Below are 17,996 nucleotides of genomic sequence, written 5' to 3'. Positions count from 1 at the left end.
GGTCAATGCAGGTAACTTTATAGAATAGAAGCTTGCCCAACTTTTCCTAAGAAAACATAGATATTGATGTCACTGCAATGCCCAAGGGGCATAGTGCATTGCATTACTAATACTTTGCAGCCCTACTTTGTTTGATAGTAAAAGCACGATGTCAAAAGTTTTAGGAGTTCCATGAAGCGTGTTCTAAAAACTTTTTAAGTTTAAAAGTTACCTTTCTATGGCCCGTTCAAAGGAAATATCTTTGGTATTTATTTTCGTTACGATTAAATGGAAGGAACATGCCTGGTTTAAAATGTGGAATTTTGCCGCCTACAGCAGGGAGATTTCAGGCAGAAGCGCCGCTAATATTTTAACCTTATTCAGAAAATTCTATTTTCCCTGGAGGGAAACGGCTGGAATTTCTGGATCCAAGACAAAAATATTATTTTGGAACTAAGGCATTTATCTTGACTATACACAAATGAACATCTATTCTAACTTACATTACTTCATTACTGCTGATGGGTAGATCATTAAAAAGGCTGAAAAATCCATATTTACACTGCCTAGATTTTCTAAATGTGTTTATTTTACGTTCTAACTATTATTTCTCAGGTAAAGCTACATATTCAGTCATTGTATATTATCTATTGTTGTCATTAGTGGCACTAGTTTCCATGAAATTCTCCTCTTATAAATTGTTAGGCTGTTTCACATGAAATGTCTGATTTTAAGTCTTAACTTTTCTTCCGCCTTTTTTTGCATCAAGACTTTTTTCTAGTTATGCGCCAAATATATCGTTTCAAACCTGAGAGTGTGCTGTTTCTTATCTGATATTTTTTGTGGGATTGTGTACAGTTCTGACACATCTTTGGACCGATCATGTCTAACATGTATCCAAGAGATTTTCGCGTCTTGTACTTGTATGAGTGGAAAAGTGGGCATAACGCCGTAGAAGCTGCCCGAAATATCAACTGTGCGTTTGGGGAGGGTTCTGCAAATGAACGCACTATTCGTCGCTGGTATGCCAAATTCGAATCTGGAGACGAGAGCCTGGAAATTGAAGACCGTGGTAAACCAAAGAGTGCCCTGAATGATGAAGTTTTGCAGGTGCTGGTTGAGACAAATCCCCGCCAAACTGTCCCAGAACTTTCAGAAGAGCTAAACGTTAGCATCGCAACAATTTCTCGGCACCTAAAGCTGATTGGGAAAGTAAAGAAGATGGATAAGTGGGTCCCGCACGAGCTTAATGAACGGCAGAAAATTACGCACCAGGAAATTTGCAATTCTCTGCTGATCCGAAACGACAGAGACCCGTTTTTGGATCGCATTGTAACGTGCGACGAAAAATCGATGCTGTATGACAACAGACGACGCTCTGCACAATGGTTAGATGCCGATGAGAATCCAAAACACATGCCTAAACCGAGTTTGCACCCAAAAAAGACGATGGTTACTGTATGGTGGTCAATGGGGGGCGTAATTCATTACAACTTCTTAAAACCGGGTGAAACCATTACTGCAGAGAAATATTGTGCCGAACTTACCGAAATGCATCGAAAGTTGTCTGTTAAGCAACCGTCATTAGTCAATAGAAAGGGGCCAATCCTTCTTTATGACAACGCGCGACCACATGTTTCGCAAAGAACCGTGGAAAAGCTCAGAGAAATAGAGTACGAAACACTACCACATCCACGATATTCGCCGGACTTGTCACCGACGGATTATCACTTTTTTAAACACCTAGACAACTTCCTCGCCGGAAAACGGTACCTTGATCAAGCCACTATAGAAAGTGCCTTTAAGGAGTTTATTCAAAGTAGAAGCAATGATTTTTATGAAAATGGAATTGCAAAACTCGTCACTAAATGACAAAAATGTGCAGATTGCAATGGTGCATATTTCGATGAAATATAATAATTTTTGAAAAAGTTATAGTCTCTTAAAAGTCACGAGTAAAATCGGACATTTCATGTGAAACAACCTAATATCATTGAGTGGTACTAAGGTTAAAATTAACAGTAATAATAATACCTTAGGTCTACCGATATTGCCTATAATTCTCAGAAATACCCTGTAGGTTCCCACCTTGCCTATAAACTAACTCATTGGCAGGCTTCTCTGCTTTAATGGAATGAGTCCTCTTGATCTGATCCTGCTTCAACTTTAACTCGTTGATAAGCGAAGTATTCCCCCTGGCACTATCCCTCTTAATATTCTCCCTATAAGAATCCCTTGGGATCGAATCAAATCTGTCGTTCAGTTGATGAGGTTGTAATATCGAATACTGCGTATGTCGTGGAGATGCTTCAGAATCTACAAAATTTTGTGTGGCATATTCTAAAGGAGACCGCCGATCATAATAAGGTCTTCTGAAAGGTTCTGGATGGTCAGGTGAGCTGAAACCGCTGCCCTTTTGCCCGAAGGACTCGTTTGTGGAAACTGACTCACAATCTGAGAACCTCCTTGCATTCACATCGTTATAAACATCATCGGCTCTTCGCCTCTGTTTCTCGTGCTTTTTAGCCAGCGATTTTAACAGGTCTTTGTTGGCTTGATCGGTGTAGTCATCAGGAGGTGCAAAAAGGGCTTTCTGGGGGGTGATAGTTGCCCAAACGTGACCAGTATGAGTCTGGACTACACCTTTTTCTTTATGGGGTTTGTTTTCGCTAGTTGCTGGTAGGTGTTGCTGGTTTCTTGTAAAGTGGGACGGTTGATTTTGCACAGGTCTCAGGCTAGCTCGAGTTTCGTCTATTTGGCGTTGCCGAAGAGCCTGTTCCACTTCTTGTTGGTTTGAACCATACTCACATCGGGCTTCATGATTCCAGATTTCCTTGCCGAAAGGGAGTCTTTCCTTACAGCCTGAAATGTTTTTTGAATTAAGGATACCCCTCGCAATTAAATCCTTCATACCTTGATTTCGGTAAGTGCAAGGAAACAGGAATATTTGAGCAAAGCCCTCATAGGCATAATTTCTGCGACAATTCGGAGGGTTTCCGTTAGTGTAGATGCATCTATGACATACATTTTGCCCATTGGACTGCAGGAAAATAGGGGCGCTGTTGAGGTATCCTCTGCATAGCACGCACTCAAGTTCGTCCAGGAAGTTTTCAGGCACCATTGTCCATCGGGGTTCTGTAAGGGCAGTATTAATTCCTATCCACCACCAAATCATCCATTCCCTACCATAAGAAGGTGTCTCCCTTTGTCCTTTGAAAAAGGCCCCAGGATGGCAACACAATAGGTTACAGCATCCATTGTAGTCGCATTCCATTTCGTGGGTCAAACTTTCGTTCCATTCTAGTTTAACTAAGCAGTGCTTCTTCCAGTTTCTGCAGGGATAGACGAAAGCTCGGGCTAAAGCTTCGTACGCGAAATTTCTGTCCAAAAATGGGAGAATCAGCAAATTAGTCACATTTTTTATCATTATTACAATTTGTATGATAAAGTTGGGCATACCAGGTGGTCAATGATATTTTATACAGTATGAAGGAAAAAAAAGCGTTGGGCACTTTAGATCAAGTCAATATTGACATGAGCTTTACTATGGAGCATCATGTCAAGCCAATTGATTTCATGATTAAGCTCTTGAACAATCAAGTAGTGCGAATGTACAGGGTGTTCATATTAACGTGGGTCTTCAAAGGCTAAGTTCTCGAAACACAAGGTACCCAAACCAAATTTTGTTTATTGCTCATATCCCTTATCCTGAGTGTACCTTTGTCTGTATTATTTCCATTCCATATCTATGTTTCTATCAAAGATCTCCTACTTTCCTCCTCTTTTACCCGATTCTCTATTTTTATCTCTACCCGCTGTGCCCACCCCCCTGCCCCTCCACTTACCTCCTCCCCCCCACCATCACCCCTAACCTGAATTGATCTCAACTAATCTAAATGAACATGGTGAATCCTTTTTCTTTTAGTCAGTGCGTGAACCCTGCATTTTATCCAGATCACCCGGTATAACCTTAATATGATTGAGTATTTAAACCATGATACCTGTAATGATCCTTGACCATCATACGACATCGTCCACACAATGTGCTCAAATCGTTGATGAGATAAACTGGGCCACATGTAATGGGCTGTCTGCAATTGGCACAGATTTGATTGCTCAGAAACGTGAATGAAATCTCTGAAAGATGCTGCATTTTGACCTGAAACAGACATATCATCAGAATGTATCATAGCATCGAATTAGAATCGTAGACCATGCAAAGGCACAAGTATTGCAACAAAAATAAACAATTTTGTGCTACTTCAGATAATTTACTGTTATCAGGATTATCATTAATTCTATATTTACAGTGTGAATGCATAATCACTTACTTGAAAAAGTACTTTACTCGGAAGCTAACAATATGTATGGTGTTCAAACTAATGATCTTATATATGACTTTTTTATGTGGAGGCGATAATAATAAATACCGTTATTGACTGAATGGGAAACTAATCCTCCTATGTTATTAGGATTAAGGACTCAGGATATTGCTTCGTTAGTGGGTTTTTCCTTTTATTTATTCACCTTTTAGGACTATTTGATCATTTCTATCATCCAAGTTTAAAATACTTTAAGTATGACGAACCTCGCAGGTTTTCTCTCACACTATGGTACATTTTGCGGACTCGAGGCCACATCGAGTTTCCCATCTCTTGACCCGCTGGACGCAATGAACGGTCTACAGGTTACTCATTGAAGCAAATATCAAGCATTATAAAGCTAATGTGATCCAGTTGACTTTTTTTGGTCGATTTTTGTCTTATCCTGGCCTTTTCTGCGCCTCCTTTACTGTGCACGACAATAACACCCCAAAAACTTAAATATTCAGCTCACAGTCAAATCTAAGTTTATACTATTTTTTTTTACGACCGGACAGCAAACACGGACTTTCTGTTTTACGTATCTCTAAAATTTGATATTCAGCCGGGCAAGCCTGGAAACTTCACCTAAGGGAACGGAAAATCCATTTTCCAATCCCTGTTCTTTTGTTTTTCCGATTCCAGTCGCGCCAAACTTGTTTAAATATGTTTAAACACGTTTGAGGCGCATTGTTCAAATTTTCCTTTATTTTGCTTGAGAATAGCGCCTCAGGCACAAATAGGGGTAGAAATCACAACCGAAAATTTGCCGAATCTGCCGGACTATATGTAATTAGGATTAGACAAAATTGAACTTCAATCCTTGTTGAGCAGCAATTTCAATTCTATTTATTTACCATGATGAATAGAATACTTAGAAATTACGATAACTCTGCATTTCTTGATTGATTCCTTCGTTTAAAGAAGCAATTTATGCTTAATATTAGGTCATTACTTGGTTTTACGAAATATTAAGTGTTACCAATAAGCACGACAACACCACGTCATCAACAAACCATAAATTTATTGTCCATTATGGATAATTTACTAATTTGGAAGATTTATGTTTTGTGATCCTCGTATAAAAAGATAACTTCGAAAACACACTGAAATTTATCGGAAATATACCGAGCGCAGCAAATTAGATGAAAGATTAAGATTGGATTAAATGTACCGTTAAGCGCATACTGAGTGCGGTAAAGTGCTACTTGCAGCTCGTACGGCAAAGCCACTTCACGGCATGTTCGAAGGAAGCTAATATGGCTTATACAGAAAATTGGATTTTCAATATCCATATGATACAGAACATGATTATTAACCAGTTAGCTAACTATACTGAAAATATAGCGTTCCTGCAAGGGCACGGGAAAACGCCAATTTCCTCGCGCCTAATGAGATTCAGTTTACATAAGCCAGGGTCATTGATATTATGTCAGTTTCACACTAGAATATCCCTCCAGTTTCTTGTGTCTGCCTCTCAAAAGTTTTAAATTTTCAGTTGCCAAATTAGCATAAATTCCTGCTTAAATCACAATTATTACTGCCGGATCGTGAGCTATATTTGGAGTTTTATATTGCATATTCTGATTAGCGTACATTTCGCTTGTCATATTCGTCTCACTGTCTCTTTTCGGATTTACGTGAGATTATCTGTTTTGTGCGTAAATTGTCGGATTATTGACGTACGTAATAAAGCAAATTTTGTTTTTCAGGAAATTTTAAAAGTGGGTTATAATAGTGGACAAATACCTACAAAATTACTAAATAGCTCCAAATAAGCCTGTATTTGAACTATAAACTCAAAGAATCCTACGTTTGATCTCAAACTAATCAGCAGATGAAGGTGTAACACATATGTCAATAATTTAATTAAACGGTAAATAAACGATAGAAACAATTAGCTTTCGGCTTATTGAAGAGTCATAAAATAAATAACGGGCAAATAATTCCAGATATCAACTTTATGACTTTCCTTCAATTAATTATAAACACACGCTCGACATGCAATAAATAATATCGTATAAAGTGCAAAAAAGCTTCTTTTAGAACTAATATGAACTTCAACCTTTCTGAACTAATCTGAATTAATCTGATTTCTTTTACATTTCAAAAGTCTTACTAAAAACACCCGATCTGGTGACGCTTCTCACGGTAGTGTGGGATTCACCTACACGCCCTGCTCCATCTATCGCTATAGAGTCGAAAGTGAGTGGGTGCGCAGGGGGGAAGAGAAGCACGATATCTTCACCCACTAAAAATGCACTCATCATCTTCTTTCGTCATCCTTGTGTTAAGAGATTACAGCGGAGAAATTTGGTGTAAAAATTTAAAGGACTTAATTGAGTGGTGTATCCAAAGTTTAGATCAAAATTACGCAAAACTTTTGAGCGGAATATCTAATAAACACGATACTATTAATACTAATTGCATTATAATTGATAAGAACGATAAATGTGGGAATCTACACAGCTTCCCAAAATTAATACCCTCACCGAGCTACGAGCACAGGGCGATGTTTCTTTTCGTAGCACATTTTGCACATAACACAACATCTCACGTATAAAAATCTTTTTCCCTTTTCTCGTCTCATTTATTACTTTCAGCCATATTGAAGGGTTTTTACTATCGGATATTTCAAATTGTCAATAAAATTTATATCCAGAAATAGGACTGGCAAAAGTCAAAGGAAGAACATAAAATATTGTAGATTATTCTTTATCGAAAGTTCCGGATATTGCAGGAAATTAAATACTTAGAAGTTTTGTTCCTATAAAGCTATTGACAATAAGTTTTATTAGATTAATGACCCATAAAGGATTTAATGTTTACCCCAATTTAAAGTTTGCGGTTTACGTCGATTTCACATATTCTCCAAAGCTTTCTCTCGATGGAGCATTAGCGCCTTTAATCCTCTAATGTATTTTGTCGAAATATCTTCAGTTTAAATTAAAATGCGGACATAAACTTTATAGATTTACAACTTATATTAATTTTCCTTCCTTAATATTAATTTTCTCATGGAAGATAATAATAGCTATTTCACGATAAATCACGATTAAGTATGATACGAACGTACTTCAAATTCACTTGGCTCTTGAAGTTGTGAGATTACGGATAATCGTAACCTTCAAAAGATATCTTTGAGAATACGCTGATGAGCCCTTAATAGCATACGAACAATATCAAATACATATATTGTTATATACGTGGTCATCGTTATTTGTTTGGTTTTTCCAGGAAAGTCAAGTAAATAAGTTATAACCCATGAGAAACTCGTTACAGATGGTAAATAATGCACTCAATTGTGGAGACAGGACAATTTTATTGACTGGATAAAGTACTATCTAGAAACTTTGAAAAAGACGAGTTGGCAGGATTGGTAGGTACAATTGGCCCTGTTGACTAGACAGTCACAGGTCAATTGCACCAGGTTCTTAAAAAAACTCGATTTAGCGTTAATTTATGTCAATGCACAGGCACCGAGCATAAACTTATTCTAAAAATTTGAAAAAGGGAAAAAAATAGAAAAATAAAATAGTTTTATTCACATCCTGTCAAACATTCTAGCGCATTAATTCTTTAATTTTTTTTGGTTCACGTTTAATTCACTTTTTCCTTCTGCTTTGACAATTTGTTATCTAAAATTCCTATCAATAAACAAACAATATTTATACCCTGAAGCGTTTAACTTTTCAAAAAAAACTGCAATAAATGACTCGCGGAACTTTGATCAAGCCAAATAGATTTGTCAAGAAATAACATGGGATTTAGGCGTTCATCAAAGTTAATTAATTTTGATCTCCCAACTTATACGAAGATTAAGAGTGCTTTAGATAAAAACTTAACCGCCAGAGGATATGTTTACCTTTCGGAAATTAAGTTCTAGCACTTTGATTAATTATATATATATTTTTGAAATTTAATCCTCAGTAACCTCACCTGAATTAACAATCGTTTTTTTTATTAATTCAGGTAGGAATTTAATAGTTTGGCGCTACGTGCTTTTTCCTTACCTTACTCGTTGCACAAACTTACTATTAACCTGAGCTAACCCGAACCAACCGTACTCATTATCTCAACTATTAATTTCTTAAAAGTTTAACAAATTACATTTCCTAATGAGTTTCATACATATTTTTTCCTTACTTTGCTGCACGAGGAAAAAACAACAACAAAAATTTTGAACAAATTAAAGCTAAGTAAATGCAGACCTACGACACCCATTAGTGTAGTAGGCCTCTTTTTTTAACTAAGTTTTAAAGTGAAAGTACCTCTTTCAATTTCACAACTAGTTGTGTAATGGAACTCCTTAAGTCATACCTTATTAAACATTCAATTTTTATATTATATCAATTAACGCGAATTAACTTAAGTACTTCTCATTCCTACGTTAGACACAACATATCAATTTATTTTTTTTGTATGGTGCTCGTAGGTGTTTTTGAGAAAAACGATATCAGATGTTCATTTGAAGTGTGTTTCAATTATTCATTCGCACACGCAACAGCTCATTCAATGACAATTTTATTGGTATATCCCCCTTTCAGTACTTACGTATTAATTAAACGTAAAGAAACAGTACAATATTGCATCTTCGTAATTGCAATTAACAGGAGCAATTAATCCAGTTTCGTCTTAGTTTACTTCATTTTATTAAAACTAATGGTTGCTTTTAGAGAAATTATACCCGACGAATAGTAATTACTTAATTAATTTTCTAATTAGTGTAGGATCCGCTCGTCAGATCGCTCTAACTCTTCTAAATGTAATTATTACTGTCTGACCAAATCGAGACACCAACGGGAAAGTCCGAATATTTGTTAGATAGTATTAGTTAAATTAGGGTTGAGGAACCGAGGGGGATTAAAAAGTGAGGTACCTCGATGTTACGCCCATGCGTATCGTACCTGAGTTCGAGTGATTCTCGGCTGTTGCTGGGTTCTCCCAGTAACCTCCTAGAATCTGTGTCACGGAAAAAACCCAAAAAGCGAACATCTCTTTGTTTGAACCAAGGAAGAAGGGCCGGAGGATGGTTGCTAAGGGCTCAAACAAAGGATGGTTCGTGGTGCTGGCTCGCAGCAGCCAGATGTGGTAACGGTCGCTGGCCTCTACTCGAGGTACGACACTGGTTTATTACCCCCAGGTTTAATATTTAAGATTTGTGACAAGGAGAATCGCTCTTTTTGATATCCGGAGTGAACGACGAACTAAGTGACGCGAGTTTTTACTAATTAAGTTACCATTTAAGCTTCGTATTGTACCCTATCCCAATTATACATAAACCCTAGACAACCGAATAAAAGATAAATCCCACAACTTTGGGGGCTCGTCCGAGATTTGGGGTAACGATTTTGGAGACTTTTACGAGATTTGGGGTAATAGTTTAGAAGACTCAGCCGAAATTTGGGAAACGAGTTAGGACGACCAAGCTCTGCACTTCAGGATTGAGAGCAACGGCGACGGTGATAACGACGAAATCACTAATACCAGACGGGTAACGACGACGACGGCGATAACGACGAAACAGTGCGAGATTAGGGTGATAATAGTGATTAATTCCGCGAAGTGAAGTGGAGTGCGGAAAAGGTGTACGCAACCGACAGATAAAAGCAGTTAAGGTAGGATACAGAAGTTAGTCTAATTTTACTGTATTAGTAGATTTATTGCTTTGTAATCCCGATTGTGTCTCGATTTCTTCTATTGACTGGTCTTTTCAAGTCGATTCTACGTAAACAGCAAAACGCATCGTATCTCATTTTTTATTTTCTTGGAATATTGGCCTAGTATCAATTCCATACCCAATTATGACTACTTTGGGGGATATTGAAAAAATTGCGCAAAATATCACAAATTCTAAACTGAGGGCGGTTCAAGCGCTGCATGTTGCTGTTTACGGCAAAGAAGGTCAAGGTCGGCAAACTAGAAAAAATGTGAGGAAATTCCCTGGTTTTAACCTGGACAAGGAATCAAGGGAATATCAGACCAAATTAACAGAAACCGAAGATCAGTTGAACTTAAGCGATTTGATGGCGATCTGTCACATTCTAAACTTGGACTATTCGGGACAACACGAGGACATCGCGAATCGGGTATGCTCTTTCCTGAATGACTTGTCAGTCAACGACGATATTACTGAGGGACAAGAAGACGGGGAGACCGAAGATGAGGATGCCGGAGGTCAGGAAAGTAGCGACGAATCCGGACATGAGGACGAAATTGACGAGGGAAATTTAGCTCAGCCACAAGCCCGTACCAAAACGAAGACGAGAAAAAATAATCCTTTTGCGTTAACCTTTCGTGACGTAGAAGACAGCATTAGACCATTTGATGGCAAGGATGATTACCCGATAGAAAAGTGGATCCGAGATTTTGAGGAAATAGCAGAGGTCACACGATGGAACGACTTACAGAAATTAATATTCGCGAAAAAGTCGTTGACGGGTTTAGCGAAACTATATGTGCAATCAGAAAAGGGTATTAAATCCTGGACTACTCTTAAGAAAAGACTTACCGCTGAGTTTGAAGTGAAGGTCAGCAGTGCTCAGATTCATAAGTTGCTAATGTCTCGAAAGAAAAGTCCTGCTGAGACAGTACAGGAATATGTATTGGTCATGCGTGAGATCGGAAGCCGAGCGACGTTAGAGGCCGAGGTCGTGATACAATACATTATTGACGGGATACAGGATGATCCATCAAGCAAATGTGTGCTTTATGGAGCGAAAAACTTCGCTGAGTTTAAGGATAAGGTCAGATTGTATGAGCAGATCAGAACAAAAAGGCCGACGTTCAGCTCAGAGAAGAAGTATGAGAAAAAGGAAATCAAGAAGGAAGAGCACGATAGAAAGGGGAGAACTACCAATTGTTTCAATTGCGGGCTCAAAGGACATAAATCCAACGCGTGCCCAGACAGAGCCAAAGGGGTCAAATGTTATAATTGTAATAGTTTTGGACATATATCAACCAAATGCCCAACGAGGACAAACGACGCAGGTAAAAATAGCCCGTGTGCCAATGTTCGCCTTATGGAAGTCGTACCGAATAATGCCGTTAAGGTACAAATCGACAATGTACAACTGACCGCACTGTTAGATACGGGTAGCGACATAAGTGCGATAAGGAGCGATGCTTACGATGACTATCTAGGACATATCCCTTTAACGGGGAATGAGATAATTATAAAAGGAATAGGTTCCAATAGAGTGAGGACCAAAGGATTTTTCCAAAAGGAAGCAAGGATCAACGACGAAGACATATTGTTAACGTTCCACGTGATACCAACAAATGCCTCAAACTTTAAGGCCATTGTGGGTAATGACCTATTAAAATGGGCGGATGTAAGTTTCACAGAAGGAGGCGTGGTCATACACAAGAGGAGGGAGGAAAATTTCTTGATGGAGATGAAGATTGCCGACGGTCTGGATCAAGAGAACCCGCAAATTGACCATATACCGAATGTAGAGTGCAAAAACAAAGTTAAGGACTTGATAGAAAATTACTCGCCGGAGAAAGTAAAGGATGTCGACATTAGGATGAAGATTGTCCTGAGGGATGAAGAGCCAGTATATCAGAACCCAAGGAGACTCTCACCCGTTGAGAGAGTAGAGGTAGAAAGACAAGTACAGGAGTGGTTAGATGAAGAAATCATAAGACCCAGTTATTCTGATTTCGCAAGTCCGATAGTGTTGGTAAAGAAACGAGATGGCAGTATGAGACTTTGTTGCGACTATCGCAGAATCAATAGGAAAATAGTCAAGGACCGTTTTCCGTTACCATTGATTGAGGACGTGCTAGATAGGTTGCAAGGAGCCAAATACTTCAGCACGATAAATCTGCGAAATGGATTTTTCCACGTTCCTGTAGACGAAGACAGTCGAAAATATACCTCGTTCGTCACTCATAACGGACAGTTCGAATTCCTAAAATGTCCTTTTGGCCTATGTAACAGCCCAGCAGTTTTTCAGAGGTTTATATGCCATATTTTTCGGGAGTTAACCTCTATGAACATTGTGTTGTATTATATGGACGATGTAATAATTTTGAGTAGCACTCTCGAGGAAGGGGTAGAGCGTCTGGCGATGGTCTTACAAGTAGCGAGAGACTATGGGCTGGAAATAAAGAAGAGTAAATGCCAATTCTTAAGAAGACGAGTAGAATTCCTAGGCTATATCATCGAGGATGGTAAAGTACAGCCCTCTGAGGAAAAGGCATTGGCGATCAGAAGATTTCCGGAACCAAAAACGCCCAAGCAGATCCAATCCTTTCTCGGTTTGACGGGGTATTTCCGAAAATTCGTCGCTTCATATGCCATAATCGCAAAACCTTTAAGCGATCTGTTGAGGAACAACAAGGAATTTGTGTTAGGCGATGAACAAAGACGGGCATATGAGACGTTGAAGGAATTACTAACTAGTGAACCAGTCCTGTATATTTACAGGCAAGATGGTGAAACCCAATTACATACTGATGCAAGTAAGTATGGTTACGGCGCTTGCTTGATGCAGAAATCCAACGACGACAATAAATTCCACCCTGTATATTATATGAGTAAGAAAACGACACCAGCTGAAGAACGATACCACAGCTACGAACTGGAGGTTCTGGCTGTGATACAAGCTGTCAAGAAATTTAGAGTCTACCTCTTAGGCAGTAATTTCAAGATAGTCACGGATTGTTCCGCTTTCCAGAAGACTATGGATAAGAAAGACTTGACTACGAGAGTAGCACGATGGGCATTACTGTTGGAAGAATATTCATACGTTATAGAGCACCGAAGTGGCCGTCGAATGGCCCATGTGGACGCTCTGAGTCGATATCCAGCCGTAATGACTCTAACTGAAATTAATGACGAAGAAGGGACTCTGCGGCGATTAAAAGCGGCGCAAGAAGGAGATGAGTTCGTCCAGGCTGTCAAGAAAATTGCCAGCACTGAAGATTACCAAGGCTATTTAGTAAAGAACGGTATTTTGTACAAATACGACAATGGGTTGGAATTAATAGTCGTACCGAAGTCGATGCAGTCCGGGGTCATAAAGAAAACGCACGAAATAGGCCATTTTGGCATTGCAAAAGTGGAGGAAATCGTCAAAAGAGAATTCCATATACCGAAGTTGAAAGAAAAGATTCATACTGTTATTAAGAATTGTGTGGCCTGCATTCTGGGAAACAGAAAAGAAGGAAAGAAAGAGGGAATGCTGCACCCGATACCCAAGGACGAAGGACCGCTATACACTTACCATATTGACCATTTAGGACCTCTGCCTTCAACAAATAAAAATTACCAGCATATATTGGCCGTAGTAGATGACTTCTCGAAATTCGTTTGGCTGTACACTACCAAGTCGACGACGTCGCGGGAAACCATCGACAAATTAAGAACGCAACAGAAAAATTTTGGAAATCCGTCAAGAATAATTACAGACAAAGGTACTGCGTTCACGTCGAAGGAATTCAGCGATTATTGTGAACATGAGGGGATCCAACACGTCACTGTCACCACCGGAGTACCTCGAGGGAACGGTCAAGTGGAACGGGTTAATCGCACGATTATCCCTGTCCTTACGAAACTGAGCATGGAAAATCCTAGTAGGTGGTATGACAAAGTAGATAAGGTGCAAACTGCTTTGAATTCCACACTGCAAAGGAGTATCGATGCTACACCGTTCGAGGTATTGTTTGGTGTCCGGATGAGGCATAATGAGGAGATTCGCATTAAGGAAATGCTGGAAAAGGAGATAATCAAGAATTTCGACGCAAAAAGGGAAAGACTACGTGAAGATAGCAAAAAGCAAATTTTGAAGGCGCAAGAAGAAAACAGGAGGCAATATAATTTAAGGCGGAAGAAAGCGACAAAGTATAAACGGAGGGATTTAGTGGCCATAAAAAGAACGCAGTTCGGGGGCGGGCTGAAACTGTGTAAGAAATTTCTTGGTCCTTATGAGGTCATCGAGGTTCTGCCCAATGAGCGATACGAGGTCATTAAGGTGGGCACCCACGAAGGACCGGGACGCACCTCTACCTGTGCCGAATACATGAAGCCATGGGTCGATAATGATAGCGAATCCGAGGCGGATTGCTAGTCAGAATGGCCGAATGTAGGATCCGCTCGTCAGATCGCTCTAACTCTTCTAAATGTAATTATTACTGTCTGACCAAATCGAGACACCAACGGGAAAGTCCGAATATTTGTTAGATAGTATTAGTTAAATTAGGGTTGAGGAACCGAGGGGGATTAAAAAGTGAGGTACCTCGATGTTACGCCCATGCGTATCGTACCTGAGTTCGAGTGATTCTCGGCTGTTGCTGGGTTCTCCCAGTAACCTCCTAGAATCTGTGTCACGGAAAAAACCCAAAAAGCGAACATCTCTTTGTTTGAACCAAGGAAGAAGGGCCGGAGGATGGTTGCTAAGGGCTCAAACAAAGGATGGTTCGTGGTGCTGGCTCGCAGCAGCCAGATGTGGTAACGGTCGCTGGCCTCTACTCGAGGTACGACACTGGTTTATTACCCCCAGGTTTAATATTTAAGATTTGTGACAAGGAGAATCGCTCTTTTTGATATCCGGAGTGAACGACGAACTAAGTGACGCGAGTTTTTACTAATTAAGTTACCATTTAAGCTTCGTATTGTACCCTATCCCAATTATACATAAACCCTAGACAACCGAATAAAAGATAAATCCCACATTAGTTTTGACGCAAATTCAATTCCTTAAAAATGACGCCCTACAGATTCGCTATAAAATGCCCATTCGTTATTATACAATACCATACGATGCTAACAAAATAAAATTTCCATTTCAAACACTAACCTCAGAAAACATTTTTGGGCTACCCTGTATACGTTGAATAAATGCAAAAACATGCATTAAACCACCAAGCATGCACATTAGCAAGTTTCAACTTTAAAACCAATTTATTCATTAACATTAACATGTTCCCGCAGGGACAATAATAGATATATTTAAAATGGTAATGCGCTAACCCGCATGCTTAACATTTCCATTAGTAATGTAAATTAATGTCTTTTGGAAAATACCTATTATTTACAGATGTCTATTTAATTTAACGAGGAAGTTATAGTTTAGCTCCGTACCACTCTCGAGCGACCGATGACGTATGGAACGGTATGTTTTCAAAGCTAAATCAAACATTACGTCTGCTCCTTTATTATAAATAAATAAAGTCGCGTTTTCGTGGCAGAACAATTCCATTTAGCTCAAATCTGAAGTATATAATGAGTTCAAATAAGAAGTAAAGAGGCGGTGCACTCAGCGTAGGTTAGTGTCGTTAGCGGATAACGTATAGTCCTCGGAGACCGATGCCATAAAGTAGTAATAAATAATTAATCTAGTGCGATATGAATCGCTGAGGGATCCATACCGTTCCATTAGCAATTTTAATCGCGAAGGTTTCCAAGAGCATTTAGCTACTTGCAACTTCTGTGTATTTCAAAGACTAACAGAAATACACCTTCTGCATTGGTCTCTAGAGAATGACGACCGATGCTTATCTGGCTGAGAAATCTCAACGGAATATATGGAGATATTAACGGATAATGGATATATAAAATCGCATGTCTCAATGAGCTTCACAAATGGTTTTTTGTAATTTTGAGGTAAGATGACGAAATCACAATAAAAAGCGGACATTTCAATTTATTCAAGCTGCGCTCCATGATTTTGCAATTGGATTGACACAGTGTAAACGACATCGACAATTGATGCTTTCATAAGCGACAGATACCCATCACGTATCAAAAATGTGCGTTGCGATTGGACTAATGCAGTAATGACTACTCACATCTTAGCAATCACAACGACTATTTTTCCCACGTGATCAGTATCTGCCGCTTATGAAGGTTTCAGTTTTTGACTTTTTTGACTGAGGGGTTATCGTTCATGGACTGAAGTACAAATCCATTTAGAATAAGTAGAATGACTTCTAGGTTTAACCAAATATGCCGTTGTTAGTACAGGTATCTGTTGGATAAGTACTTATTATCGCATCCGATGTGTAAACTAACTAAAATTTTGTGCAGAACCAGATTGTTAAGCCTCTACTTTACTGGTGATAAGGAATAAGCATACGTTATTTTCGCACTAGTGAAATTATATATTTTGAAACTTATACAATTAATATATAATTACCATAATTGCATTGGAAATAATTTAATTAACTTGTCCCTAAGAGTTGCTTGATTGAAACGTGAAAGTTTCTTTGCACAGAACTTCATAAAAAATCACTTGATGGGTTTTTTAGATCCGTGACTGAATGAAATTAATTGATTATTGATTTCGTTATTTTCCGTGCGTTCCGAAGTTGTTTAAAATTATCGTGGAACGCGATACTCAGAATTCGATTTCAGGATTAACGTTAATTACGTATTTCAGCCTTTTCGATAAGGATAATGTGATTCATGTTAGTTATGAAACTTCGTATTATTGGGTTAAGGAATAAAAACAATTATCTTGCAGAATAATTAGAATTAAGCCGTAAAATTATAGTACTCGGGGTTCTTAAAAACAGACAGATAAATAATTATATTAGACAGATAACACATGATAACAAACAAATAAATGACAGATGAAATAACTGCCATATTTGTAAATTTGTTATATAAAAATTGATTAATGGGTATCGGTTTTCATATCTCAAAATAAAAATGTAATCTTTAAAAAAATCTTATGCCATAGATTCTCACGTATTTCGTATATTTTTACTTTTACAGATTTTTATCTTTTATTTTATTTTTTTACTGTTAATTTTTCTTTCAACACCAATTTGCAAAGCGAAAAACTTACCTCTCCATATATTCCCCAGCAAGCCTCGAAGATCACCGATAGCTCACTAACAATATTGAATGACTTCAGATCAATCCGTCACGTAAACACACTCAAAAATATCGAAATAATATTCACGAGTACTACATAGTACTCTGCATCAATAACAATTACAATGATCTCTTCAGTCAGGCAACCTAACTAACCTGAACTAACTTGCAATGTCTAGTTTGACATGGCATTATGGCAAATGTCGGTACCTCTAAAATTAAGCTTCCAAAAATATGACTATGAGATAAATAATGAAGTGATAAGGTTGTCTTATCTTGTTTTTTATTATTAACTTGTGAAACAATGGAAATGAATGTGGATAAATTTTGTTTGCTTAAGGGAAACTTGCGATTCTCGCGTGCTGTTTTGTACATTTGGCGCCGAATATCAAATTAGGTCTGAAATTTTCCGATATCTATTAACACAGATTTAAAAATGTATGGAGTGGCCACATTTTTGTTGGTCCCTCTGTATACCACTCCAAAGTTTTTTTTTGGTATGAACGCCACTGATATTCGCTGACTAAAATGATTAATTTTCGATTTTGGTCAGTGCGAACTCTAAAAGCATTTGGAATTCCACTCCCTTGCTGGATGGTCACTGCACATTAAATCAATAATTTTCAGTGCCACTAGAGGAGATTTATGGATTAAAGTTAATTGGAAAAGAATAAAAAATAAACATAAATTAACAAACAATATTAATAATTAAGAAGCTCAATACCGGGAAACTCATTGGGATAATGGAAGCGCCAAAAGCTGGACCTGCTGAAGATTACCATTGGCGCTAACATGTTTCATCCAAAAGTTCATATTTTCGGGAGTTCAGT

General features: G+C 38.4%; 2 protein-coding genes across 4 annotated transcripts in view; one reads left to right on the top strand and one right to left on the bottom strand.

The window, feature by feature from the left end:
• Positions 1-17,996, top strand: part of LOC136419475 (probable G-protein coupled receptor CG31760) — a 68,516-nt gene that overhangs the window by 12,210 nt on the left and 38,310 nt on the right. The gene's annotated exons all lie outside the window — the stretch shown is intronic.
• Positions 428-17,327, bottom strand: LOC136419237 (uncharacterized). Of its 3 annotated transcripts, none has more exons than XM_066405443.1 (5): positions 17,138-17,327; positions 3,981-4,138; positions 3,166-3,359; positions 2,893-3,114; positions 428-2,841 (listed from the first exon to the last, which is right to left on the bottom strand). In XM_066405443.1, the coding sequence occupies exons 2-5, from the start codon at positions 4,130-4,132 to the stop codon at positions 2,021-2,023; spliced, it is 1,389 nt and encodes a 462-aa protein (XP_066261540.1). In that variant the 5' UTR covers positions 4,133-4,138; positions 17,138-17,327; the 3' UTR covers positions 428-2,020. The 3 variants fall into 3 exon arrangements, with proteins under 3 accessions (XP_066261540.1, XP_066261541.1, XP_066261539.1); XM_066405444.1 differs by lacking the exon at positions 17,138-17,327 and adding an exon at positions 7,170-7,234; XM_066405442.1 differs by lacking the exon at positions 17,138-17,327 and having other exon boundaries at positions 3,981-4,365.

The sequence above is a fragment of the Euwallacea similis genome, chromosome 2, assembly GCF_039881205.1.
Source record: "Euwallacea similis isolate ESF13 chromosome 2, ESF131.1, whole genome shotgun sequence".
In the NCBI taxonomy this organism is placed as follows: domain Eukaryota; kingdom Metazoa; phylum Arthropoda; class Insecta; order Coleoptera; family Curculionidae; genus Euwallacea; species Euwallacea similis.
This window is presented reverse-complemented; position numbering and strand designations above follow the sequence as displayed.